Source organism: Rhincodon typus, chromosome 6 (genome assembly GCF_021869965.1).
Source record: "Rhincodon typus isolate 14 chromosome 6, sRhiTyp1.1, whole genome shotgun sequence".
In the NCBI taxonomy this organism is placed as follows: Eukaryota; Metazoa; Chordata; class Chondrichthyes; order Orectolobiformes; family Rhincodontidae; genus Rhincodon; species Rhincodon typus.
In genome coordinates this window covers 38,306,709-38,333,920 of record NC_063337.1, presented here as the reverse complement: position 1 = coordinate 38,333,920, position 27,212 = coordinate 38,306,709, and the positions used below count along the sequence as shown (strand labels likewise).

Here is a 27,212-nt window from a genome sequence, read left to right as displayed (position 1 = left end):
GCTGTTGCATATATTGAGCTATCACAACAGTACCTATCTTGAGGAATGCAGCAGGGCCAAATGGTAAAAAAAAAAGTGAACAAGAAACAGCATCAGTGCTCAAGAAAGATTGCAGTGGGCAAACATGCACGTACGAGAATGAGCAGAAATATCATACACCAAGTTAAATATAAAAAAACATGTAATAATAAATACAGAAATACTCGAGTAGGGAAGTCCACAGCATTAATTCTGAACAGCCATTTCAATTGATTACAATCTAACCTTTCTCCAGTTATATTCTAAATGAATTGAACTAAAAGATTAGAGATTAACGAGGGGTATGGAAGAATGTAGAATTGAGGTTAAAATAAGATCAGCTATAATCACACTGTATGGCGAAGCACATTTGAAGGGCCGAGGGACATACTCTTGTTCCTTGTTTGTATGTTTATGTATATGAATGTTTAAGGCCACAGAATACATGTAGTTTTGCAATTAAGATGTCTACATTAACACAGAGACAGAGACAGAGACAATCTTGTCTATCCACTCACTCTTCAGATATTCTGGAAATCTAAGCGGTCCTGATTCTGGTGCAATATCTTTCAATACCCGGAACTATGGAAGCATATTTTTCCATGTTTTCTCCTTCTTGGGTAGCCTAGAAGGAGTGTCAAAAGCTGACTCCTTGGTCGGATGCATTGCAATTAAAAAGGTAACCGGTGCTCAACTGATCCATCTCTGAAGTGGAGCTGTTTCTACTGGGAAAGTTATAATGCGCAGTCTTGAATTACATTAGTTTCAATAACTGAGGAATTTTAACTTATTCAGTACAGAATACAAGAGACTTTAAATATCAGTATTGAAGTAGCAAAGATCACACCTTACCCATTTTCTTTTTCAGTGTTCCTCCTGGATACAGGGGCCATTAGGTTAATGGAAGTCAAGTTGCGTCTATCAAATTTGTGCCTTGTATCATGTGGAGTCCTTAAATTTGCATCATATGACAATAAAATCTGGCATACAGATTAAATTATTAGTATATTATGACAAAATAATTGGAAAATTGCTATTTATAACAAGTGACAATTATACTTATTATTTGAATGCATAGTCAAGTCAGAAAAAAATCCTCTAAACGGATCAATGACAAACAATTTTAAAGCAAAAGGAAGTAGCTACGTGCATCTGTGCCATGTTTCTGAAATAGGTATCAATAATCTGTGTTTATCTAATATCATATAAATATAGGTTATTTGTGCCTATGTTAATTTAGTAAAATGTCCTGAAGTCATAAAATCAGAGTTATTACAGCACAGGAAATGGCCATTTGGTTTATCAAGTTCACACCAACTCTCCATGGTCAATCCGAATCAGTCCCACGACTATCCCCAGAGCCCTGCAAGTTTATTTCTATCAAGTGTGCATCCAATTTCCTTTGAAGTCATTCACTGCCTTGTTTTGCATCACCCTCCTAGGCAACAAGATCCAGGTCACTACCACTCACTATATACAAAAGTTCTGACATGCCTGTCATAGAGCACAGAATAGCCCCATTTGTCTAACTAATCCATGCTGTCCAAATATCCCAAACTAAACTAGTCCCACTTGCCTGTGTTTGGCCCATATCCCTCTAAACCTTTCCTATTCACGCACCTATCCAAATGTCTTTTAAATGTTGTAACTATACCTGCACCTACCACCTCCTCATCCACATATGAATTACTCTCAGCGTCCATATTCATGCTCCTGGCACATTTGGATTTTCAAAAGCATTCAATAATTTGCGACTACAAAGATTACCAGAATTATGGCTCTTGGGAATGCAAGTTCTACAGTCGGCGGGGGGGTGGGGGGGGTTGGTGGTGGTGGTTTGGGGTGTCATCACTCTCCCCACTCACATCTGTAGCTAGCAGGGTACAATAAGGACCGCTGCTGGAACTTAATGTATAGTAAACGACTTAGAGCACTGACCTACGCCTGGTGTATCCAGTATACAAAGTTAGGGGAGAAAGTAAGCTGTGCAGAGACCAAGAGGCTATAAAGAGATACAGACAAATCAATTAGGCAAATATACAGAAAGTGTAATATTGTGCTGATTAATGTGACGTTACCCATTTGGAAAAGACAGCAAAGTAAATTATTTTAATGTTGGTGTCCAGACAAACCTGGGTACCTTTGCTCAAAAATCACAAAATTGACATGTTAAAGCAGATCTTCTCATGCTTTTCAACACCAATGAGTACAGGCCCAACTTACCCAACTACAAAGAAAATCCCTCCATACTTGGAATCAACCCAGTGAACCTTCTTTGGACTGCCTCCAATGTCAGCACATCTTTCTTTAGATAAAAGGGACGAAAATTGTTCACAGTATTCCAGGCATGATCAGACTATACCTTGAACAGTTTTAGCAAAACCTATTTTTATATTCCATTCCCTTTGAAATAATGACCAAAATTCTATTTGCCTTCCCCATTACCTGTTAAATTTGGACGCTGGCTTTTTGGGATTCATGCATGAAAAATCTCAAATCTCTGTGCTGCAACTTCTACAGTTCTTCCCAGTTTAAATAATATTCAGCTCACCTATTCTTCCTGAGAAAGTGTACCATCTACTGACTTATTGCCACTCACAACCTATCTATATTCCTCTGGAGAGGGAGTCTTCCTCACTATTTGCACTCCCACTTATTTTGTGATATTAATATTGCATTTTACGGATTTAATTTTGAAGTGGTAGAAATTAAAGAAGAAACAGTACCAACCTTAAGAACATCTGCAGTGATCTGTGTGGTCATTTCTGGGACCTTTGGTGTATGTGGAATTTCATGTTCAATTATCATCAGTGGCGGCGATGGTGACTTATTGCATCCATTCGGAAGGCAATTCATAAAACTAATTGCTGGTGGTGGAGGCTCTTCTAAATCTGAAGAAGTTTTCTCTACAGGTGTAGTAGTTTTTTCATTCTCAGAATATTGACACTAATGAGAAAGGCAAAAAGAAAACCTAACTGTCCATTTGTAGAAAGGAATTTAGCACCATTATACCCAATCCTATTTCTTAGAAACAACTTTCCTTTGAGGATGATTCCCCTCCAAGTTATTTTTCTTCTCTCCAGCAATCTAAAGGCATTATGCTTGTACATTTCTGGCTAGACTGTGTGGAGTGCAAGAGTTTAGTTGGTAATTGTCATAGTTTCTCCATGATGGGAAGGAAAGTGCCCTTCAATTCCACTTTTCTACATTTCTACAGCAGCAAGATAATGGCAATTCCAAAAAGAGTATACATAGGAATTCATGCAATTTATGCCTCGTGAGTAGCATTTTTTTCACTGTGAGGTAACCAGAAAATATGATAATTTTTCCCTGCATGCTTTAGTAATGTGTTCAACACAGCAGGACAATGTTATATCTAAGCATTGTGAGCAACGAATAAAGAATCAAGTTTCATTTCATACAAGTCTCAGATGTTCTGTATTATCTGTAGCCTGGCTTGGAAAATTTCAGTTACATAGGAGCAGGGTGTAAATTATTCAATCCATTGAGGTTGAACAGACTCAATCAGATCATCGTCCATGATACTAGACATCAATGTCTGGAGATTGATTTTCTTTTATTCCTTCAGAGATTGTGAATGTTGTTGGTAAGGTCAACACACGTTGCTGGAGCTGCAATCCTCTAGGCAAGTCTTTTTTAAAATAAGAATGAATGCATGACTTGCAGATGCTGGAAATCAGAGACAAAAGAAAGAAATTGCTGGAAAAGCTTAGTAGGTCTAGCAGCATCTGTGGAGAGAAATCAGAGTTAATGTTTCAGGTCCAGTGACCCTTCTTCAGACCATTTATTTTTTGTTAAAGCACTTAGAAAATGGATGATAATAGATAGTGACAGGCAATAAATTCTTGTCTATCTGCCCTCAAGAACATGGTGGTGAGCCTTCTTGAATAACTGCAGTCCATGCGCTGAAGGTAGCCGTGCAATGCTGTTAGGGAGGGAAGTCCAGAATTTTGACACAATACTGAAGGAACAGTGACACATTTCCAAGTTAATAGCAGCATAAGGATTGACATCACCTTAGCATAATGCTATGAGAGAGTGTGTCCAATATCTTTACAAGTGATTTGGAACCAAGTGCCACAGTAGACTAGTTCAATTTGCAGATGTTACTAAGTCTTAATGAAGGTGGTAGACTTCAAACGATGATCAAGAGAACTACAGAAAGATTGAACATACTTTTGAATTGAATAGACAGGTAACTGGCAGAAGCAATTTAATGTTAGGAAATGCATATAAGGATCAGAGTTCAGAAAGGAACTATTATTTAAATTGAAGATAATACATAGTAATGAGAGAAATCTGGCATCTTGACAAACACATTTAAAGATACCACAAAAAATATTCTGCAGTGGCCTGTAAAGCAAATAAAAAGGAACAAAATAGTAAGGCAATCCTGTCAGTTCTAAATTATGGAGGCAAATGTACCAAAAATACCAAAATTATGAATGCAAAATACAAAATACTATTATACCAAATAGCAATATTAAAATTCTAAAAACTAAAAATCTAATTGTCACTATAATAATTGCAACATCCTTTTCCCTGTAGGGCCTAAAAGAGGAACTTGATGGATTGGGGTGATGGCAGAATTGGGTTATAAAGTAGCAATTATGTAATTTAGCCAGGTTCTCACTGGAAGAAAGAAGGTTGGGGGCGGGCGGGGTGGTGACATGACTGCAAGCTTAAAATTCTAAACTGGACTAGGCAACAATCAAATCACAAGTTATTTCATATGGTGTACAGTAGAACCAGAGGCGAGGACTGGAGGGAAATGGAATGGGAGAAGAGGATGATTTTGACAGGTGGCACGGAAACAGTTTCAATTAGAGTAATTGGATAGACTTTGTACGGAGACCACATAAGTGACTTGTTGCTAGATTTAAATACAAACTCAAATTTAAAAAAAAAATACATTTTGGTACAGAACACAAGTAATTCGAGGATTGACAAGACATATGCAAGCTTGGGAGGTAAATGTAACTTTGAGTTCATGGTTCTCAAAAGATTGCTTCCAAACATTTCTTATTCATGTACTTATCTAAAATGTCTTTTAAACATTGTAACTGTACCCACATCCACCACCTCCTCTGGAAGTTCATTCTACACACGAACCACTGTGGGCAAAAAAACTGCCCCTCATGTCGTTTTTAAAAATCTCTCTCCTCTCACCATAAAAATATGTCCCCGAGTCTTGAAATTCCCCACCCAGGGAAAAGACACCTGATATTCACCTTATCTATACTCATGATTTTATACACCTCTATAAGGTCATCCCTTAACATCTTATGCTCATGAAAAATGTCCCAGCTTATCCAGTCTCTCCCCAGAACTCAAATCCTCCATTCCTGGCAGCACCCTGACAAATCTCTTGTGAACCTTCTACAGTTTAATAGCATCCTTCCTATAACAGGGTGACCCGAACTAGACACGGTACTCCAAAAGAGGCCTCATCAACACCCTGTACAACCTTAACAAACATCCCACTCCTGTATTCAACAGGTCTGAGCAACGAAGGCAAGCATGTTAAACACTTTCTTAACCACCCTGTGATGTAACCTTCAAAGAATTACATACCTGAATTCAACATCAAATATTTTCTGATCAAGTTGTTCAGAGATGTTATCATACACCTCTGGAGCAGGTGGGACTTCAACCAGGACCTCCTGGCTCAGAGGTAGGGACACTACCATCACACCAATCCAGGAACTTGAGATGCAGTAAATCTTTGAGGGCCTGATGTGATTTGAACATGCAACCTTACACTTTTGGTCCACCCCTTGATGCCCTTTTCGAACTAAACCACAAAAATATCAATGAAACCATCTCCCCGGGGAAGAATCATTGATAATTTATAACACAATTACTACCATGGAGGACCTAGACAGAGGTTATTGACACTGACTGAAGGGTTGGGAGCTACTGAGCACCAGTTGAAGGCAACTGTCAAATACCAAAGTCTACAAGAGCCAAAAAATAGCAGTTAAATATGTAACTAGTGAGTGGTTACAATTTGGAATTACTATGTGGAAGAGATATTAAATTCAGAGCTTTCAAAGCACAAAGAATAAGCAGCTGAAGAGGAACACAAAAATTAGGAGCAGGGGTAGGCAATTCAGCCCTTCAAGCATGCTCCACCATTTAACGTGATCATGGCATATCTTATCCTGGTCTCAACTTCACTTTCTTGCTTGCTCCCCATAGTCCTTTATCCTGCTTTTCATCAGAAATATATCTATTTCTATCTTGAACCTGTTGATTGATCCTGTCTCCACAGTACTGAGGCATTGAGCTCCACAGATTCACAGCCCTCAGAAATAGTTTCTCCTCACTCTATATCTCTGACTCTTGTTTGAGACTGTCCCACAAGACGGAACGTCTGTTCAATGTCCATCTTATTAATATTAGCATTTTATATCCCTCAATTAGATTCCCCCGCCTCATTTTTCTGAACTACAGCAAGTACAAGCTCAAGCTATTCAACTGTTCCTTGTACATCAACCTTTCGTGGAATCAATCAATCTGATGAACCTCCTCTGAATGGCCTCCAGTACCACGACATCTTTCCTCAAGTAAGGAGGCCAATACTGGACATAATATTCTAGGTGTGGTCTCACTACCACCTTATATAATTGTAACACTTCTTTACTTTTATAGTCTCATCCTTCTGCAATAAATGCCAAAGATTCAATTTGCCTTTCTTATGATAATGCTAAACCCAGATACCTAGTTTCCACGATTCAAGCACAAGAACACCCAGATCCCTCTGCACTGATGCACTTTGAATTTGCTTCTCATTTAAATAATAATTTGCCCTATGTTTTACAGGCCAAAATGGATGAATTCACATTTATCCACATTAAACTCCACCTGACAGGCTAAGAGAATGGCCCAGGATCTATCAATATCCATCTGTAAACTCTCTCATCAAAGCCTGCTTTCCCACCTATTTTAGTATCATCCACAGATTTTATGTTACACCTCTGTCTCTACTTGCAACCATTTATGTAGATTGTTAACAGTTGCATTCTAGAACTTGACCCTGCAGCACTCCACTAGTTATAGTTTGCCATCCAGTGAAGGACCAATTTATATCAGCCCTCTTTCTGTCAGTCAGTTAATCCTCTATCCAAACCAATACTTTATCCCTAAATACCTGGGAACTAACCTTTTATGTGGTACCTTGTCAAAATGCTTTCTGGAAGTCTAGATATACCACATTACATTGGAAGACCATTTATCCACCTTGCTGGTTACATGCACAAAAGAACTCTAGCAAGTTTGTCAGCATGACTCACCCTTCATGAAACCATGCTGACACTGGTGAATTCTGCTTTGGTTTTCCAAGTGTTCAATTATGTCCTCCTTTATGATTGACTCGAGGTCAAACTAACCAGTTTATCCTTTCTCACTCTTGGCCTATCTACTTTTCTGAAGGAATGTGTCATATTAGCATATTTCCAATCCACCTTTCCAGAATCCATAGAATTTTTGAATATCATCACTAATGCATCAACTATCTCTGCTGCCATCTCCTTTAACACCCTCAGGTGTAAGCCACATTTGGGGACTTATCGGCCTTTAATCCCTCATTACTTAAAACCTTCTCCCTAATTATAGTAATTTCACCAAGTTCCTCTGTAGTAACTGTAGTTTTTGGGAAGAAATTATCTTCCACTGTGAAAACAGACAATATTGGTTTTGGGGCTCTGCAATTGGAGTTTCCCATTACTACCTCACCATTTTTGACTTCTAAAGGGCCAACATTTACTTTCACTATTCTACTTCTTTTTATATGCTTATAGAAGCTATTGGTATCATTAAAAACTGAAAGAACTGCGGATGCTGTAAATCATGAACAAAAACAAAAACAAAGTTGCTGGAGAAGCTCAGCAGGTCTGGCAGCATCTGTGAAGGGAAAAACAGTTAATGTTTCGGCTCCGGTGACCCTAGTTAGGTTTTGTTAGTTTCCTTTCTTGGTTCTTTTGATTTTGTTTTTAGTAACCCTTTGCTGACATTTAAAGTGCTGCCAATTCTCCAGAATGCTAATAACTTTTGAAATATGGTATGCCCTACTTTTAGCCTGTGTTATCCTCGACTTTGTTGATAAGCCATGGATAATTTTTCCATCATTTTTACAATTCCTCTTCTAGTCAGGAATATACTTTAATTGAAAGGTATTTCATACCTCCTTAAGTATTTGCCACTGTTTTTCAACTCTGCTGCCTTCACTATTTTTGCCCAGTCCACTAGGGCCAACTCCTTCTCCAGGCCTGTATCCAAAACAAACTAGATTATGCAACTGTCTTCACTCTTCATGTTGTCATCACTCCTTCCAACAGGACACAACTACAAGACCATTTATCAATCCTTCCTCATTACATGATACCAAAAACTTAAAGTAGCCAGTTCTCTTGCTCCATGACATGTTGCTCTAAGAAACAATTCCTCATACACTGAATCTTTCCACAAGGCTACCCTTGCCAAGTTGATTAATCCAGACAATATGCATGTTAAAAATCACCCACAATTACTGCTGCACCTACTCATTAGCCCTCTTTATTTCCTGATTTATACTATGCCTCACTTCTGAAGTAGTGTGCAGTAAATTACTCTTACCAAGACGTTTCTTCCCTTGCTTTTTATTTTCACCCAGGACTGACTGAACATTTTAGGTCCCTACTTGCAATATCAGTTTTTAATACAGCCTTGAAGAAATCCTCAACCAATAAAGCAAATGCATGTCTTGGTCCTTCTTATATATCCTTTCAGAATACCGATTCCCCTTGGACATTTAACTCCCAGTCCTGATCCTCCTGTAATCACATTTCAGTGATGCTCACCAGGTTGCACCCATTCGTTTCCATTTGTGCTGTCAGGTCAACAACTGTATTCCAAATAATGCACACATTTAGGCACAAGGTTTTTAAGAATATGTTCTACTGATTTGTCATTCTCTTTTAATATTTTCTTGTGCATTATGCTTTCCACACACTCCACCCCTGGTTATTAATCCCTAATAACACTGAGCCTCATCTCTAATATCTACTCCAACTTTCAACTCACATTTTGATATTTTATGATTCCTTCCCTCAATTATCGAGCTGCTCTTGCAGACAGCAAGTGTAAGCATGATGGGCTGAATGATTTCCTTCTTTGCCATAACCATTTAAGTTAAGAACCTTTGTCAACTCAATGAGTTATATTCAAGTAAAGTAAAATTAAGACAGGTATGTTTAGATTCAGCTCAGTCTAAACCAAATTGTGCGAACAACAAAATCATATACCAGAGATTCACATCAATTAAACTCACAGATACTTCTGTTCAAGCAGTTAATGGGACAACGTAATGTATTTGCTGAGAAAATATTCTTGGGACAGAGTTCATCTATTTGGTAAGTGTACTAGAAAGTGTCTTAAAACGACCTGCGCTTCCAACAAGACACTAAATAGGCAAACAAGCAGGAAGGAAAACTGCCACTTCTGATTTTTCAAGTGATGGTTTAGATCAGTGACTTGAAAATGCTGACAAAATTGAACAAGTTTTCTACAAAAATTGTACCAAAATTAAAAAATACAGTTAGTATAATATTAGTGAATATCATACTCACAGCGGATTGCTTTTTCAGCCATGGGGTTTCAAAATGTGGCAATACTGGAGATGGTAAAGAGCCATTTGATTTCCTTTCTTCATTTGCTGGAGCTTGGGAGGAATTTTTATGAATTTTCAGACCCGGAGTGCAAAACACAGGAGACAAAGGAGAATTCAGAAAATCTCCAGCTATAAGAAAAAAAATACAGCTTTTTCCTAAACTGTAATATTTTACTGAACACCACCAGCTAATACTTAGTATTTGAAACTCAAACTTACATATTATTTTCTACATATTGAAAAAGAGGAAAGGTATTTTGGGTATTTATGTACTTGTATTTGCAGTCTTTCATGATTACTTATCATCCCAAGGGCTTTGCAGTGAATTAAATACTTTGAAGTGCAGTTATTCATGAAGTGTAGAAAACATAACATTAGTTTGTATGCAACAAATTCCCATAAATAGGCGAGAGAATGACCAGATTATTTTTTCTGAAGTTGACAAAGAATGAGTAGAACAAAAATAAAATTAAATCCCAAAAGGTCTCTAGTACTCAAAACATTATTTCTGCTATTTCATACCAGAAATAAAATTGAAGACAATATATTCACCCAAGTATGAGGGACCTATTATGATGAACCATGTACAACAGGAGGTAATTCAATTCATCATCCCTCTGCAGGCAGTTTGAAAAAGCTATTAATCCTACTTCTCTACTCTTTTCCTCTAACACTGCAAATGTCTCTTCTTTGAAAAGTATTTATTCAATTCTATTCTAAAAGTTAAGATTGAATCTGTTGCTATCAGTTTCAGACAGTCCACTCCAGATCATAAATAACTTGAGTTTTTAAAAATCATCCTCATTGGAATTCTGGTTCTTTTGCCAGTTACTTCAACTCCGTTCCCTCCGATTACTAATCCGTCCATAACTTAAATTATTTTTCTTTATTCACCATATACAATATTTAATGATCTTGAATATCCTTATTAAATTTCCCTTAATCTGAATACAAAAGCAAAATACCCAGAATGCTGGAAAAGGAAAGTTATAAAGAAGCAAATACTAGAAACACTTCTCAGGTCTGGCATCTACAGATAGAGAGAAAGGCAGCACTTCAATTAAGCTTCACATTCAACACAATCTTCAACCAGTTCCACCATCTCCTGCACGATGCCAAACACATCTTCATTTCCTTTCAGCAATCTGAGAAGATAGCTCCCTCCGAAACATCCCAGCTCACTCTTCTACTTCTCTGCCATTAATTATCATGGAGCTTGGTGGTTGACAGACTAAACAATACTTAATCCAACAAGTTTAATTTAGGGCAATTTTCCTAGCTCCTAACCTAAAGCCAAGAAATATTCTCCGTTGCTGGTGAACACTCCATGTTTTGAGTCTTAATGCAATAACACTGAACATTCCTACACTGGATGCTTCCACATCAACGTCCAAAGGAATGCCCATGTTCTTTCCACTTAAGATGTTTGTCAATACATTCAAAATGGAAGCCAAAAGAATGGTTATGGAGAATAATACTTATAATTCCTTTTGAGTAACCTTACATACAAACAGAAGTCCCTGCAGCACTTTCTGATGAAAATCATGAATACTTTGCTTTCATGATAAATTTGAAGAGAAAATCATTTGTCCCATTTCAGCACCCTTATCCCTAAAAGTCTTCAGTTCTTTCCTCACAGCACTTGATTCATTCTTTAACGATTGAGAACTTCCCACTTCCCTCCACAACTCTAACCATGTGTTGACTATGCAATGAGAGAACTTCCTCAATATCATTCCTATATTTGCTTTTTACTAGTTCGAATTGAAGTTCCTGTGTCATAATTTCTTACTCAATACTTTTATTTTCTCTTGTATATCTCCAAAGTTCCACCACTTTCAAGGCTGAAAGAATTCCAAAATGCCAAATCACTTTTTTCTGCATCCTTTTGATATTACAGTCATTTGTTTTATTTCTGAACTGTTCTCCATGGTTCAAATGTCTAAAGAACATCAGTCATCATACTCAAGGAAGGTGTGACCAAAACACATCACATTTGTGTTCTAGTGAAAGTGACAGAATATTTTAAGTCAATCTCTGCAGATGTTTGACTTCAGCAGTCGCAGCTTTTTCTGTTTTTGCTACACATTTTCAACGTGATTTTCTCTTAGCTGAACAATACTGTATTGATTGCTTGGATAAGAATAGTATTTGCTCCAGGGTGGTCAGATATGCTGAATGGATGTTCAAGAGTAGCTGGATTTTTAAATTTTTCATTTTTTTTTCTTACATGAAATATTTCACACTAGTCTATATTAAACGTAATTGGGCTAAATACTTGAAAAATAAACAATTCATAACTCCTAAGTAGCTTCCATGGATTCAGCCCACCCTATTTGATCAATTTAGACAAAGATTTTTGAAACTGTGCGTTTTGCAAATTCTGATGAACCACTGAGACAACAGCTTAACTATTAAGACAAAAGGGTTAGAGCTTAAATATTCTGAACTGCAGGAATTCATCCTAATTCTAAAATCTTAGTCATAAGGTTTTAGCGTAGATTTGTAGCTCGGGTTGTGGATGTCGTAGTTGGTTTGCTTGTCAAACCGGTCTATTGTTTTGCAGACATTTCATTACCCTGCTGGGTAACATCATCAGTGTAGCCTCCGATGAAGCACCGTTGTGTTTTCCCGCCTGTTATTTGTTGTTAGTCATAAGCACAAGTTTATTTCTGTCTTTTTAATTGCCACGTTTGGATTGATTTCCCAGTAGAAATGCAATTTGTAGACCTACAAATGGATTCTACACACACAAGTCTGATACAGTTCAATATTAAAATTATACTTTAAAATTTTTTAAAATAATCCACCCCAATACTTACTGCTGGGATCAGCCTGTTGTGTCATAAAAGACTCAGAAGCATTTTCAATCTGCTTTGACACAGATATGACAAACTGATCTTCTTCAGTTGTTGGTATAGGATTACCACTGGAACAGAATTGTGTATTTTTTTTGGGGGGTTGGGGGAGGGAAGAGAAAGAGAAAGAAGAAATAATAGTAATAAAAAAAAAAATTCACCTTGGTAAAATTATGACAAATGCAGTAAACATACTTGCCAAAAACAAGAAAACCTGAACTGGGAATATTTAGGACAAGAATGCAAATACTTAATTACTTGTCCCCAATCCTAGGTCACAAATATAAAGACATGTATACTTACAATGCCAATACAAAACAAAACACTGGGTGACACATTTAGCATTGTTAGCATTTTCTACAGAAACTTCAATTGTGACAGAACCAATGCAGTATATAGTGGCATCACAAGTTACTGAACTTTCTGAACATAATATGTATTTCTCCTAAAAAGAAAACGCATTTTAACTAGAATTTATATAGTACCTTTAAAATCACAATATATCTAGTTTCCCACTTCATTTGTAAAAGGAAGATTTGGGGTTTTTTCTTAAATAACACCCATAGGAGGAACTCAAGCCAAGTCTCCGCTTCCCTGCCTAATAAGTTTAAGGGCAGAATGATGGAAACACTCAAGGTTACAGGGAGGCCGAGAAAAAAAACTGCTGTCTCCAAGAGGGTTAAAAAAAAGTGTTCTCTGGAGTTCTAAAAGTCAAACCATCTGGGGATTGCAAGATATTAAATTCAATAAAGTATTCACTTAGCATTATATGTACTAGAATGTCATCCAAAACCTTTTATTGGGATAACTACTTTGATGCTTTATGGTGCGGGTACGTTAGTTGGTATGCTATCTAATAAAACACTTGAGAGACAAATAGTGCAAGTGCAGGAACTCTGCAGGAACATGGCACTCTCACGTGGTCCCTCTGCAGGCAATTTGACAAAGCTATTAATCCTACTTCTCTACTCTTTTCCTCTAACACTGCGGCAGCTGGCAGCCAATACTTACAACTGAGTTATCATGCATGCCACCTTGAATTTGACAATTCAACTGCAGTACTGAAAAAGTGTAGGTATATTATATTTGAAGGTGCATTATATTTAGAAAATTAAGGTTGGTGCTTACATTGAACACAGTCTGCCATCACAGAATCAAGTTTGATTAATATACTCATTATTACTGCAAATGAGAAATTTCAGAATAGGGAGAAATAATAGTGCAAATAATTCACTTATGTTTATAAAGTGATTATATTAATCCCATTTCAAACCTTGGGGGTGCGGAAAGTGTAGGTTATTGGAAACAAAGAGAAATTGAATTATAATTATGTCTAAAAATTTTTAAATATTTACCTGTTTGTCTCTGGTTGAGCACATTTATTATACAAAGCCAGAGTAAAGTCATTTACATAACCAGTATGCTCTGTAATACCAAAATGTTCCAACTTTGGAGTGAGAAGCATCTCATCATCCAGCCGTAACGTGCATTTTGGTGTCTTTGGAATAATTGGACCTTGTAATGTTGAAGAACACTTATTATTTCCAGAGAATTCCAGAGTGATTTTGGGATTTGAGAACTGATTACATTCTGGCTCTCCCCATGCACTTTGAAACATTAAGTGGCCAAGTCCAAAGTCTTCAAGTTGAGGGGTACGCAAGGAGTCATTCAAAGTCTTCTCATGTGATGGAGTAACACCTTCATTATTTTGCTTTTCAAGTTCAGGATCAGAATTTTCAGTTCCATCTATTTTGGTACTTATTAATTTAATCTGTGGTTCTTGGAGGAAAATACATTATACGTTAGAGATTTTCCACTTCACATTTCTTTAAATTTTTCTTCTCTTTGAAGTCAAGGCTATTGTCTCTTGGAAACCTACCATTTCTACAGGATGCAAGATACCTACCCATACCATTTACCAAATGGTCATGTTTTATGTAATTTCTGAACAGTGAATGTTAACAGACTATTCGAGTGCCAGGGATACCACAGTAGAGCCTATCCCGTTTCACCTTGATGGTAACTTATGTAATAGTTAGTTACGAGAAATAGTGTCTTGATTTAGCACTGTTTAATTGAGCAACCCAAAAGTGAGTATTCATGACCTGTCATCATTGCTCTGGATGAAAGCAACAACACAGGTATTACTTTTCAATAATTTCCTGCAACTTGTCACACTGGCACAAGTGGCCTTTTGGTATTTTCTCACTCACAGGAATTACTACTTAGAGGGTCAGCATTTATTGCCTGTCCCCGATTGCCCTCAAAAAGATAGTTGGTAGCGAACTTCTTGAACTGAAGTTTGTGGGAGGATTTGCACCAGTGCTGCTAGGTAGAAAATGCCAATTGAGGATGGTGAACCTGAAGCAGCAATACATCTCATGTCTCCTTCCTTTATCCTTCCAGGTGGTAGAGGTGGGGTTTGAGTGTTTGCATCATGACATTTTATGGAACTTTGCATCCTCCACTTTTACTTTGCTGGTTAACTCAGCATCTGCGGTCCAAAGCCAACTAAAGGCATTTCCTGAACCACCACTGCATTTTAGAGTTGAAACTAATGGCACTCACGTGCTGCTAGTTACCTGATAGCGATATGAAAGGATCCATCATCTGACTTCACCTCAGCCACCTTTGCTCCAAGTGTGGAGTTTCACCAATCTAACCTTGTAGCTAAAATCCTTCATGGCTAGAACTAGTCTGGTAAATCTCCCATAAACTCCCTTCAGGAGCCTTACATTCTTTCTAAAGTTGGTGACCAGAATTGGACACAACACTCTAGTTATAGTATGACCAGAACAATTTACAGCTTAATTTCTCTGTCTTTGAACTCAATACTTCAATTTTGAAATCCAAAGTCCCATAATTATTATCTCCATGCCCTATCATGTTCTAACTTTGAACCCTCAAGTGTCCCTGGAAATTTCTTAGAACCGAGTCATCAAATCTATACTGCCTTTCATTATCCTTTCCACCAAAATTCATCCATTTACACTTTTCTGCACGAATTTTCATCTACCATTTGTTTGTCTATTTGGTTAACTTATGTCCTGTTGTAACTGTTTGGTATCATCCACACTGTCTGCCAGAATTCAGAAAAATTGAAAAATCTTGAAACACTACCCTGCAGTACTTTGTCAAGTGCTATCCAGATGCTTTCATTGCACTCCCTTCAACTTTCTCTATTAGTGCATTATAAAGAAACCAATTTGATTAGTTATAATATGATCTGCCATTTCCAAAATCTATTTGCTTTCTCTAATTAACTCAAGCACCTTCAAGTACATGCTAGTTCTTTTGCTAAGTACAAAAAGACATGCTGCCAATTTATATCTTGCACAAATACAAGAATGCAAAATAATCAATGACCTCAACAAACTTATACCACTGCAGCAAAAGGGTGCTACTTGATTGACAAGTTGATTCCAATTAATTGATTATTCATGGTGACAACTGAAACAAAAAGACAAGGAACTATAACCTCCTGGGTAATTCAAAAAGACAAGGCTTGACAATATCCTGTTTCCAGAATTTAGGTCCTTGGGAATGAACATACTTTGGTCCTGGCAAGCATAAACGAGCCAGGTTATAAGCTCGGCTAATCATCATAAATTAATTTTCATTATTGCTATAAGTACACTAAAGAATTGTTCAGCAAATGTTGCCCAATTGCATAATCACAACAAGGAGCAGAAAAAGTGTTTTGGGTTTTGCAAGCAGCCATTCATTGAATATAATCTATTAGTGATATAGAAAGAGGGAGAAAAGAGCTTAAAGCAGCCATTTGTGATCCAAATCAAATTACTGCCACCGTACATTTAAAAGCATGTGAACACTACTGCGCTCTGTATGCGACAAACGACAACACCTTCCGACTGCGAACCGTTTAACTCCCCCGTTCCACTCCCTGGGCCTCCTCCAGTGTCACAAATGACACCACCCGCAAACTGGAGGAGCAGCACTTCATATTCCGCCTCGGGAGACTACAGCCTGATGGCCTAAACAGGGATTTCACCAGCTTTAAAATCTCCCCACCCCGGCCTCATCCCATGTCCAACCCTCCCTCTCATTCCCACCTCCTTCACCTGACAAAACCTATCCATCTTCTCTTCTACCCATCTGCCCCTCCCACCTCACTGACCAGCCCCACCCCTCCATTTATTTCTGAGGTTCCTTACCTTTCCCCCGTTTCTGAAGAAGGGTTCTGACCCGAAACGTCAATTTTCCTGCTCCTCAGTTGCTGCCTAGCCTACTCTGTTCCTCCAGCTCCACTCTTCTGACTCCAGCATCTGCATTCTTGCTATCTCTGAACGTTATTGTGCAATTTCAATCATTTAAAATTCTGCTCCTTATATTTAATATAAATTATATGAGCATGTTGTACCACGTTCTGAGGCATACCAATACAATACAGCACTCTAGAAAGTCACATTCTATTTTGTTTTAAGGAATCTTTAAAAATTATCACAGTAAACATAATCATGAAATTAAGGACAACTCTGCTCACTCCCCATTACGTACCTTCATCTTTTCTACTCAAGGGTTCATAGCCATAATTCTGAAAATGTTCTTCAATTTCTTCAAGTTCTGCACAATTTTTTTGCTGTAGTATTTGGAAGGCTCTAATTAATTCACTATTTTCTCTACATTCATTATTAAAGGTTTCCACTCGTTTTTGAACATCAGCCTTTAAAAAGAAGTTAGAAAGTATTTTATGCAAAAGCTCCTCTATTTGAAATTAAAGGAGATACAAGGCAATTAAATCCAAATATTACCACGCATTGTTGAAATTTTTAATTCTCTGCTTTGGCAAAGATTTTAATCGAATCTATCCAGCAAGTTACCTTCTTGTTTTTACAATAAAACGTCTGATCTACTGAATCAGGACACTTTTCTTCAAAATATTTGCAGGTAGTTCAACATAACTTGCATCAAAATATTATCAGATGTGCAAAACATGTTATTTCAGGTGGACAAGAGTTTGAGGTAGGGGTGGGGTAAGAACTGGAAGAGAAAATAGACAGAAACCAATAATTATTATAGAATAAATTGATATAACTGGACATGATTAATTTGGACTGGAATTAGGTGGAGAAGTAAGAACCAATATTACTGAATCCTGCAGTATTCTTCTATAAAAAATACTACCAGAATACTAACTTGTCTTTTGATGTATAAAGTTACAACACAGAACTATATTAATATTACTACACATTTAATTACTAGAGACCATTGAGGGAAAAAAGCAAGATTGAAAAAAGGTGTTGGCAAAATTTAGGTCAGATTGCAACAAACAATTTTGTTTTGGGAATTGTAACCTACATAAGGGATTAACACAGTCAATGGTGGACTGGTATCATTTATTTCATGTCAGTGATTTTAAAGGTAGTAATTGGTGTATAGACACACATCCAAGTATGGCCTTTGTGCTATTCTTTTCTGTGAGCAAGGGGAGGAAGGAAACAAACTACCAGATATTGAACAAATGGGCACGACTGAGGTAATGTGACATCACCTTAACTCTATTTCTTCACTCTTTCTCCAATTCTAAGTAATGTACAGAAAAGATTTTGTTGAACTTATTCAATTGACATTAAAACTCCTTCAAAACACAGATATTGCCACCAACTGCAGTTTCTGCAGCACTCTCCACTGTCCCCCTAAAAATAAAGTTATCTAATGCAATAGGGTTGAGCCCTACATGGCACCCAGATTGATTTAAAAAAAAGTGTTGAACGTGCTTATTATCTGCTTATATGCTGAACAACGAACCTTTTAAAAATATCCCCATTACAACAATTTACAGCTGTCACATAAATTCTTCCTTCCTTTCTTGCATTTCAATTCTGACAAGTGCAAGATGAAAACTGTTGACTTCATGTCTCTTTTTAGCAACGTTTACAATCTGTACATCTTTCTCTTTGTGCATTTTACACTTTTGGAACTAATATAGGGGAAGAATAAAAGTCGGATCACACTCAAACAAATCACTTATTGAAGACTGACATTGGATTTCTCACAAAATATTTTAGAATGAAGGAATTCATCAGTTTGGTGTAAATGATCATGATAAACTCACTTACTTCCTGATTTCACCAGAATATTTGAAATATTGTGAAGTGTGAATATACATTGAAGATGCAGCACATCTATTGAAATCACAATAGGAAAAATTCATATGGCCCTTAAAACATTCATCCTGCTCAGACAATGCACAAAATGCCCTAATTAATCTCTCAAATATTAGCTCCATTTGCAGAATCTCAAAAGATAATCCAGCGTAGTATTTAATCATACCCCGCCAGTAACTCTTTTGGAAGGAATAATAATTACAGGATCATTGTGTTTTCAAATTACAGCATTTTCTACACACTTCTACAAAATTGGGGATAGTAAGAAAGATAGTGAGTAACAACAAAAACAGAGACTGAAATCCCCTAGACCTCACATATCACCCCACTAACCTCCGTATCCAATGAATCATTCTCCGCCAGTTCCACCACCTGCAATCCGACCCCACAACCAAAGATATATTTCCCTCCCCACCCCTACCTGCCTTTCGTAGAGATCACACTCTCCGCAACTCCCTCATCTGCTCCACGCTCCCCACTAGCCCCAACACCCCTGGCACCTTTCCCTGCAACCGCAGGAAGTGCTACACCTGCTCCTACACCTTCCCCCTTACCTCCATCCCAGGCACCAAACAAGCCTTTCACATCAGACAGAGGTTCATCTGCACATCTGTCAATGTGGTCTATTGCATCCACTGCTCCCAATGAGGTCTCCTCTAGATCGGTGAGACCAAGCAGAGGCTCAGAGACCAGTTTGTAGAGCACCTGTACTCTGTTCGCGGCAAACACCACCACCTTCCAGTTGCGAACAATTTCAACTCCCCCTCCCACTCCCTGAGCGACATATCCATCCTGGGACTCCTCCAGCGTCACAATAATGCCACCCGCAAACTGGAGGAGCAGCACCTCATATTCCACCTTGGGAGCCTACAGCCCAATGGCCTAAATGGGGACTTTACCAGTTTCAAAATCTCCCTACCCCCGGCCTCATCCCATGACCAACCCTCCCTCTCATCCCCGCTTCCTTGACCTGATACAACCTGTCCATCATCTCTCCCACCTATCCGCTCTTCTCACCTCACTGGCCAAGCTCCACCACTCCCCACCTGCACTCCCCTATCACCATCCCACCTACCTTTCCCAGCCCCACCCCTCCTCTCTCTATTTATTTCTGAGCTTCCTTCCTCCTCCCCCATTTCTGAAGGGTTCCGACCGGAAACGTCAACCTTCCTACTCCTCTGATGCTACCTGGCCTGTGTTCCTCCAGCTCCACACTGTGTTATCTCTACAAAATTGGGGTAAGGCATGAATCAGACAATAGGGAGTTGCTTACAGCTACAAATCACAGAACTTTACAGTGCAGAAGGAGGCCATTCAGCCCATCATATCTGTACTGCACATGAAAGTTACCTGGCCAGTCGCATTCTCCAGCCCTACTGCCATAGCCAATATTCAAATACACATCCAGCTCTCTTCTGAAATCTATGGAATCCACTTCCACCACTCTTCCAAGCAGTGCATTCCAAATCCTAACAACTCTAAAGAAGTCTCTCCTCATCTCACTCCTAGCTAACTTGCTGACGATCTTGAAATCGTGACCCCTAGTTACTGACATACCAGCTAGTGAGAATAGAATATCCTTCTTTACCCTGTCAAAATTGTTCATGATTTTGAACATCTCAATAAAGTCACCTTCTAACCTTCTCTGCTCCAAGGAGAATAAGCCCAATTTCTCTAATCTTTCTATGTATCTAAAATCCCTTATTCCTGGTATCATTGTAGTAAATCTCCTGTACCCTCTCTCTAAGGCTTTAACATTCTTCCTTAAATAAGGTGCCCAGAACTGAAAACAACACTCCAAGTGAGGTGCAGCCAAAGACATGTAGAGAATTAGCATCACTTCCTTGCTTTTATATTCTTTGCCTCTATTTATAAACCCCAAGGATCCTATAAGATTTTTCAACAACTGTTTCTGCTTGTCACCTTCAGAGAATCCAAAAAGGTTCCTCTACTCCTGTTCTCCCTTCAAAGTTGTACATTGAGCCTGTCTGGTGTCTCCATGGTTTCTTCTGCCAAAACGCATTATCTCACATTTCCCTGCATCGAAATTCATCTGCCAGCTATCTGTTCATTTGGCTGACTTGTCAATGGGTCTCTGAAGTCGTTCAATGTCATCTTTACAATTCAATGTTTTCCCTAGCTTAGTATCGCCTGCAAATTTAGAAACTTTGCCCTCAATACCCATTTCCAACTTGTTTATATAAAATCAGAAAAAGCAAGGGTCCCTGGGAGACACTTTCAACTCGTCTCCAGTCTGAGAAATGCCCACATGTACCTACTCTCTGTCTCCTATTCTTTTAGCCAACTTCTAATTACATGCTGCCAAGAGCCTATCAACACCAAAAATTTCTAATTTGCTTGTCATATGGCACAGTATCAAACGATTTCTTAATGTCCAAATATACAACATTCACAGCACTACCCTCATCCACTATCTATTACTTCAAAGAATTCAATTAAACTTCTCAGACAAGACTTTCCCTTGACAAAGCCATGTTGACTTTCTACTATTAATTCATTTTTTCCCTCTAAGTGTATACTTATTTTATCCCGTATCTTATCCTGTATTATGGTCTTCAGTTTTCCCACTATCAATGTCAAGCTGACAGGTCTGGGATGTAGGTACCACTGGATATGCCAGTCATTGCCTATCCATCCTGAATTTCCCTCAAGGTGGTGATGGTGATCTGCCTTTTATGCAGTCCATCTGGAGCAGGTGCACCTATGGAGTTGTTAGTAGGGGTGGTTGACGATTTTGACCCAGTTATAGCAAAAGGAACAGTGGTTTAGTTTCAAGTCAGGATAACTTGGTGGGGACCTTGCAGACGTGCCCATCTGTCTGCTCCCATCATTCCAGGTTGTAGAGATTGCTGATTTGGAAAGGCTGTTGAGGTAGGCCCGGTGACTCATTGCAGCATATTCTTGTATATGCAACTGCCACAATGCATTGATAGCAGCTAAAGTGAATATTTACAAACTAATACATGAATTAGGAAGAGTGGGCTATTTGGTCTCTAGCCTGTCCTACCATTCAATAAAATCATGGCTGATCCAAATGTGCCACATCTCCCACCTACTGCTGATAGCCTTCAACTCCCTTGTTAGTCAGTATCCATCCACATATGCCTTAAAAAAAAAACAACTTGACAGCCCGGGAAAAGAGAGTGTTCCAAAGATGACTCATGGCCCTCAGAAAAAGATTAAGTTTATCTTAAGTGGGACACATTTTATTTTTAAACTGTGTATCTTAGTTCTGGTCTCCCCATACATTCAGTATGTTATGATCCCAGTTGGCGTTACTACTGGTTAATCCAGACTGAACTCTGGCTTGATCAAATATATTGTTTTCTTTACTTTTCTTCAGTGGTTTTTCCACTGAAACACAAATATGCAATGCTGTAAATTTATTTTGAACAATAAACAGTTATTATACAAATGAAGAGATGATAAAAGAGAACAAATCAATTTACAGAATGTACTTTGAAAGATTTCAAAGTACACAGAAAAAAATATAATCCCAAAACCATCACTTTACAGTATTCAAACAACAGAGAGCATTCCTTTCGATTACATCTAAAGGTTTAACTTAAATGTTTCTTTCAATTCTGGGTCTTAGGAGCTTGGTGGCCTCTTCCTTGAGGAGTCTCACAACTGAACTTAGGACTTTCTCAATTGAGAATAACACCTTCACCTGTTTCAATTAAATACTTCTGGTTTGGAACTTTCAAACTAGAATCCTTACACTGGCTTAACAGTTCTAAACTAACTACTTTTGTTAGGAGAAACTGTTGCATACATCTAAGTTCAACCAGATTTCTGCTAGCTGGACAACAAAAGCTTTCCTCTCCAAGAAAAATGAATGTTCCTGATCCTTCCAAACAGAAAGCAAGTCCTAGTTATATGACTTGCCAAAGCAGTGGACACATCATCATTTAAAGTGAACACCGTCTAAACGATGCAGCTCGGACTTTCCTGGTTCTGGCGCCAGTTCCCCGTGAATCAGGGCCCATTTATTCTACATCAATTTTTCTTCAATGGAATTAACCTCTTATTTTGTTTAGCCTACAATTGGTTTATGGCTCAAGTAGTGATCCAGAGATTGTGACCTTTTTAGTTCTGCTCACAAAACAGAGATTAAAAATAGGAGTATGTAATTTGGGACTTTGAGCTGTCATACTGATCTGTCATTCAGTACGATATGAGGAACTGAATAATTACTTCACGTCAGTCTTCACAGTGGAAGAGATGAGTAAAATCCCAAAAATTCAAGAGAGTCAGGGGGCAGAGCTGAGTATGGTGGCCATCACCAAGGAAAAAGTGCTAGTGAAAATGATTGGCCTGAAGGTGCATAAATCACCTGGACCAGATGGACTACACCCCAGAGTTCTAAAGGAGATGCTGAAGAGATAGTGGAAGCATTAGTGGTGATCCTTCAGGAATCGCCAGAGTCAGGACTGAAAAATTGCTAATATGACACCCCTGTTTAAAAAGGGAGTAAGGCAAAAGATGGAAAATTACAGGCCGATTAGCCTAAGCTCAGTCACGGGTAAGTCCATTGTAAAGATTTCTGAATATTTGGAAATGTATAGTAAAATAGGGCAAAGTCAGCATGGTTTCATCAAGGGGAGGTCATGCCTGACAAATCTGCTAGAATTCTTTGAGGAAGTAATGAGCAGGGTAGACCAAGGAGAGCCAATGGATGTTATCTACCTGGACTTCAAGGAGGCCTTTGATGAGGTGCCACACAGGAGGCTGTTGAGTAAGATAAGGGCCCATGGTGTCAGAGGCAGGATGCTAGCATGGATAGAAGATTGGCTGTCTGGCAGAAAACAGAGTGGGGATAAAGGGATCTTTCTCAGGATGGCAGCCGGCGACAAATGGTGTTCTGCAAGGGTCAGTGCTGGGACCACAACTTTTCACTCTGTACATTAATGATCTCAATGAAGGAACTGTGGGCATTCTGGGTAAGTTTGCAGACGACACAAAGATAGGTGGAGGGACAGGTAGTATTGAGAATGTGGCAAGGCTTCAGAAGGATTTGGACAGGTTAGGAGAGTGGGCAAAGAAGTGGCAGATGGAGTACAATGATGGAAAGTGTGAGGTTACGCACAATGGTAAGAAGAATAGAAGCATGGACTATTTTCTAAATGGGGAGAAAATTCAGAAGTCTGAAGTGCAAAGAGACTTGGGAGTTCTAGTCCAGGATTCTGTCAAGGTAAACTTGCAGGTTGAGTCAGTAGTCAGGAAGGCAAATGCAATGTTGGCATTTATTTTAAAAGGACTTGAATATAAAAGCAGGGATGTACTGCTGAAGCTTTATAAGGCTCTGGTCAGGCCACATTTGGAGTATTGTGTGCAGTTTTGGGCCCCATATCTCAGGAAGGATGTACTGGCCCTGAAGTGGGTTCAGAGGAGGTTCACAAGAATGGTCCCAGGAATGGAAAGCTTACCATATGAGGAACGTTTGAGGACTCTGGGACTGTACTCATTGGAGTTTAGAAGGATGAGGGGGATCTAATTGAAGCATACAGAATACTGAATGGCCTGGACAAAACGGATGTTGGGAAGATGCTTCCATTGGTAGGAGAGTCTAGGATCCGAGGGCACAGCCTTAGAGTAAAGGGAAGACCTTTTAGAACGGAGATAAGGAGAAAGTTCTTCAGCCAGAGAGTAGTGAATCTATGGAATTCACTGCCACAGAAGGCTGTGGAGGCCAGGTCATTGAGGACAATTAAGACTGAGATAGCTTCTTGATTAACAAGGGGATCAAGGGTTACGGGGAGAAAGCAGGAGAATGGGGTTGAGAAACTTATCAGCCATGATTGAGTGTCTGAGCAGACTCGATGGGCCGAATGGCTTAATTTCTGCTCCTATGTCTTATGGTCTTATTCACGCTTTCTCATCATACCCCCTTGATGACTTGTATCTAAAAAATATACTCACTCCTGACTTGGCCTCCAAGGCCTTCTGCATTGTCACTGACTTTTGAGCAAAGAAAGTTCTCATTTGAATCCTAAATGGCTACCCCATGTCCTAAGATGGTGACCGTGGTTCTAAATTTCCCAACTAGGGAAAACATCCTCCCTGCATCTAGTCTGTCCAGTTCAAATTTTATTTAATTTTAGTTACAAATCAGATCACCTCTCATTCTTCTAAACTCTAGTGAATATAGACCCGGTTGAACAGTCCTGTCACTGCAATATTAACATAGTAAGCCTCTGACGTATGGCAAGTATATCCTTTCTTTAGATAGGAGACCAAAACTGCATGGAATATTCCAGGTGCACTCTCACCAAAGCCCTGTATAACAATCCCTGCTTCTGAACTCAATCCCTCTTGCAATGAAGGCCCATATAGATCATAGAATCATAGAATCCCCACAGTGTGAAAACAGGCCCTTCGGCCCAACAAGTCCACACCGACCCTCAGAGCATTCCACCTAACTTACACATCTCTGATCACATCGGGCAATTTCCCATGGCCAATCCACCTAACCTGCACATCTTTGGACTGTGGGCGGAAACTGAAGCACCTGGAGGAAACCCACGCAGACATGGGGAGCATGTGCAAACTCCACACAGACAGTCGCCCGAGGGTGGGATTGAACCCGGGTCCCTGGCACTGTGAGGCAGCAGTGCTAACCACTGAGCCACCGTGCCACCCCAGTGGAAGATTTTCCAACAATTGGAAATGGATTCATGGTCATTGTTAGATTCCTAATTCAAGATTTTTATTGAACTCAAATTCCACCATCTGCTGTGGCAGGATTTGAACCCAGGTCCACAGAATGTTACCTGGGTCTCTGGATTAACAGTCCAGTGATAATGCCACTAGGCCATCTCCTCCCCTATACCATTTGCCTTCCTAAATTCTGGCTGCTCTTGCCTGTCTACTTTCATTGACTGCTGTACAAGGACACCCCGATCCTTGAACACATCCACATTTCCCCAATAATCACTAAGTAATATTCTTTCTTTTCACACTAAAGTGTATGACTTCACATTTAGCCACGCTTGGTCCATTCACACAACTTGTCTAAATCATTTGAAGCCTTTTTGTACCATCCTTGGTCTTCAGCAAACTTGGAAATATTGCATTTAGCTTCCTCATCCAGGTCATTTATGTAGCTAGGGCCCAAGCACTGAACCTTGTGGTATGCCACAAGTCAATGCCTGCCATCTGGAAAAATACCTTTATTCCCACACTTTTCTTGTCAGTCAACCAATTCGCAATCCATGCCAATATGTAGTATTCCCTATCCCATGCATTTTATTTTTATCCACTAATCTCTTTTGTGGAATCTTATCAAAAATATCACATCCACTGGTTGTCCCTTATCTATTCCACCAGCTACATCCTCAAACGGCTCCAGTAGATCAGTTAAGCATGAGTTACCTTTTATAAATTCAGGCTGGGTTTGTCCAGTCTCAATGCTTTCCAGTCTTTTTTAATACTCTTGCATTTTCCCTACTATTGATGTTAGATTAACTTATCTATTATCTTTCCCATCCTTTTTAAATAGTTGTGTTACATTTACCACCACCCAACCTGTAGGAACTGCTCTAGAATCAATAGAATTTTGGAAGCTGACCACCAATGCATCCAATATTACCAGGACCACATCTTTTAGTGTTTTGGAATGCAAGTTAACAGGCCCTGGTGATCGGTCAGCCTTTAACCCCACTAAAATCTCCCTAGCACTATTCCTTTCACATTGCACAGTAATTAGTTTGTTTTCTGGTTGGTTCCTCAACATATTGGGTTTTTTTAAGACCAATCATGTGCACACTTAGGAAATCCTCCTCCACAATACCATTGTTCTTTTGGCTTGTCAAAATGGTGAGCAAATTAAAATCTGCTGTGATTACGGTTGTACCCACATTGCATGCATCGGATTTCTTGCATAAAATGTCTTCACTTACGTCTCCAATACTGTTTGTGGGCCCATAGACAACCCCCAACATTTTCTGCCCCTTGGTGCTTCTTATTTCCATCCATGCAAACTTAACGTCATGACCTACTGAGCCAATATCCTTCCCCACAATGAATTGATTTCCTTCTTTACTAACCATTCTAAACTACCTCCAGTCCCTTTTTCCATTTGTCCTTCCTAAATAATGAATACTCCTGGAACTATCGTTCCTATCCTCAGTCACCTTGCAGCCATGTTTCTGTAATTGCAACCATTTCATAACCGTTTATATCTATTTGTGTTAATTCATTTATTTTATTGCAATTATTCCACACATTAAGCCACAAAGCCTTTAGAATTTGCCTTTTTAATCTCGTTAGCCATCATAGCTTTCCAATGTTTCTTCTGCCTTCTATTTTTACTTCTTACTTTTCTATGTTTTGTTTCCAACTTTGTTTCTCCCCTCTTTGGTTCCCATCCCTGTCATTTTATTTTAAAGCTTTCCAACAGCACAAGAACTATCACACCTTGCCCCACCCCCAAATAGTTCAAGGTAACTTACCCCTCCCTGCAGTGTTACACTGAGCTGGATACGGAATGCAAATACTGAGTTGAAATTCAAAATA

The 27,212-nt window shown here is 38.9% G+C and overlaps 1 protein-coding gene across 4 annotated transcripts in view; it reads right to left on the bottom strand.

Moving 5' to 3' along the window:
* The window catches only part of ska3 (spindle and kinetochore associated complex subunit 3), a 54,188-nt gene that overhangs the window by 17,980 nt on the left and 8,996 nt on the right, over window positions 1-27,212 (bottom strand). For all 4 annotated transcript variants that reach the window (XM_048598118.1, XM_048598117.1, XM_048598119.1 and 1 more), the window contains exons 4-9: window positions 17,065-17,230; window positions 13,902-14,325; window positions 12,511-12,617; window positions 9,648-9,817; window positions 2,749-2,964; window positions 871-998 (exon numbers count right to left, since the gene is read on the bottom strand). In XM_048598118.1, coding sequence (XP_048454075.1) covers window positions 871-998; window positions 2,749-2,964; window positions 9,648-9,817; window positions 12,511-12,617; window positions 13,902-14,325; window positions 17,065-17,230 — 1,211 coding nt within the window. The remainder of the gene's footprint in view (window positions 1-870; window positions 999-2,748; window positions 2,965-9,647; window positions 9,818-12,510; window positions 12,618-13,901; window positions 14,326-17,064; window positions 17,231-27,212) is intronic.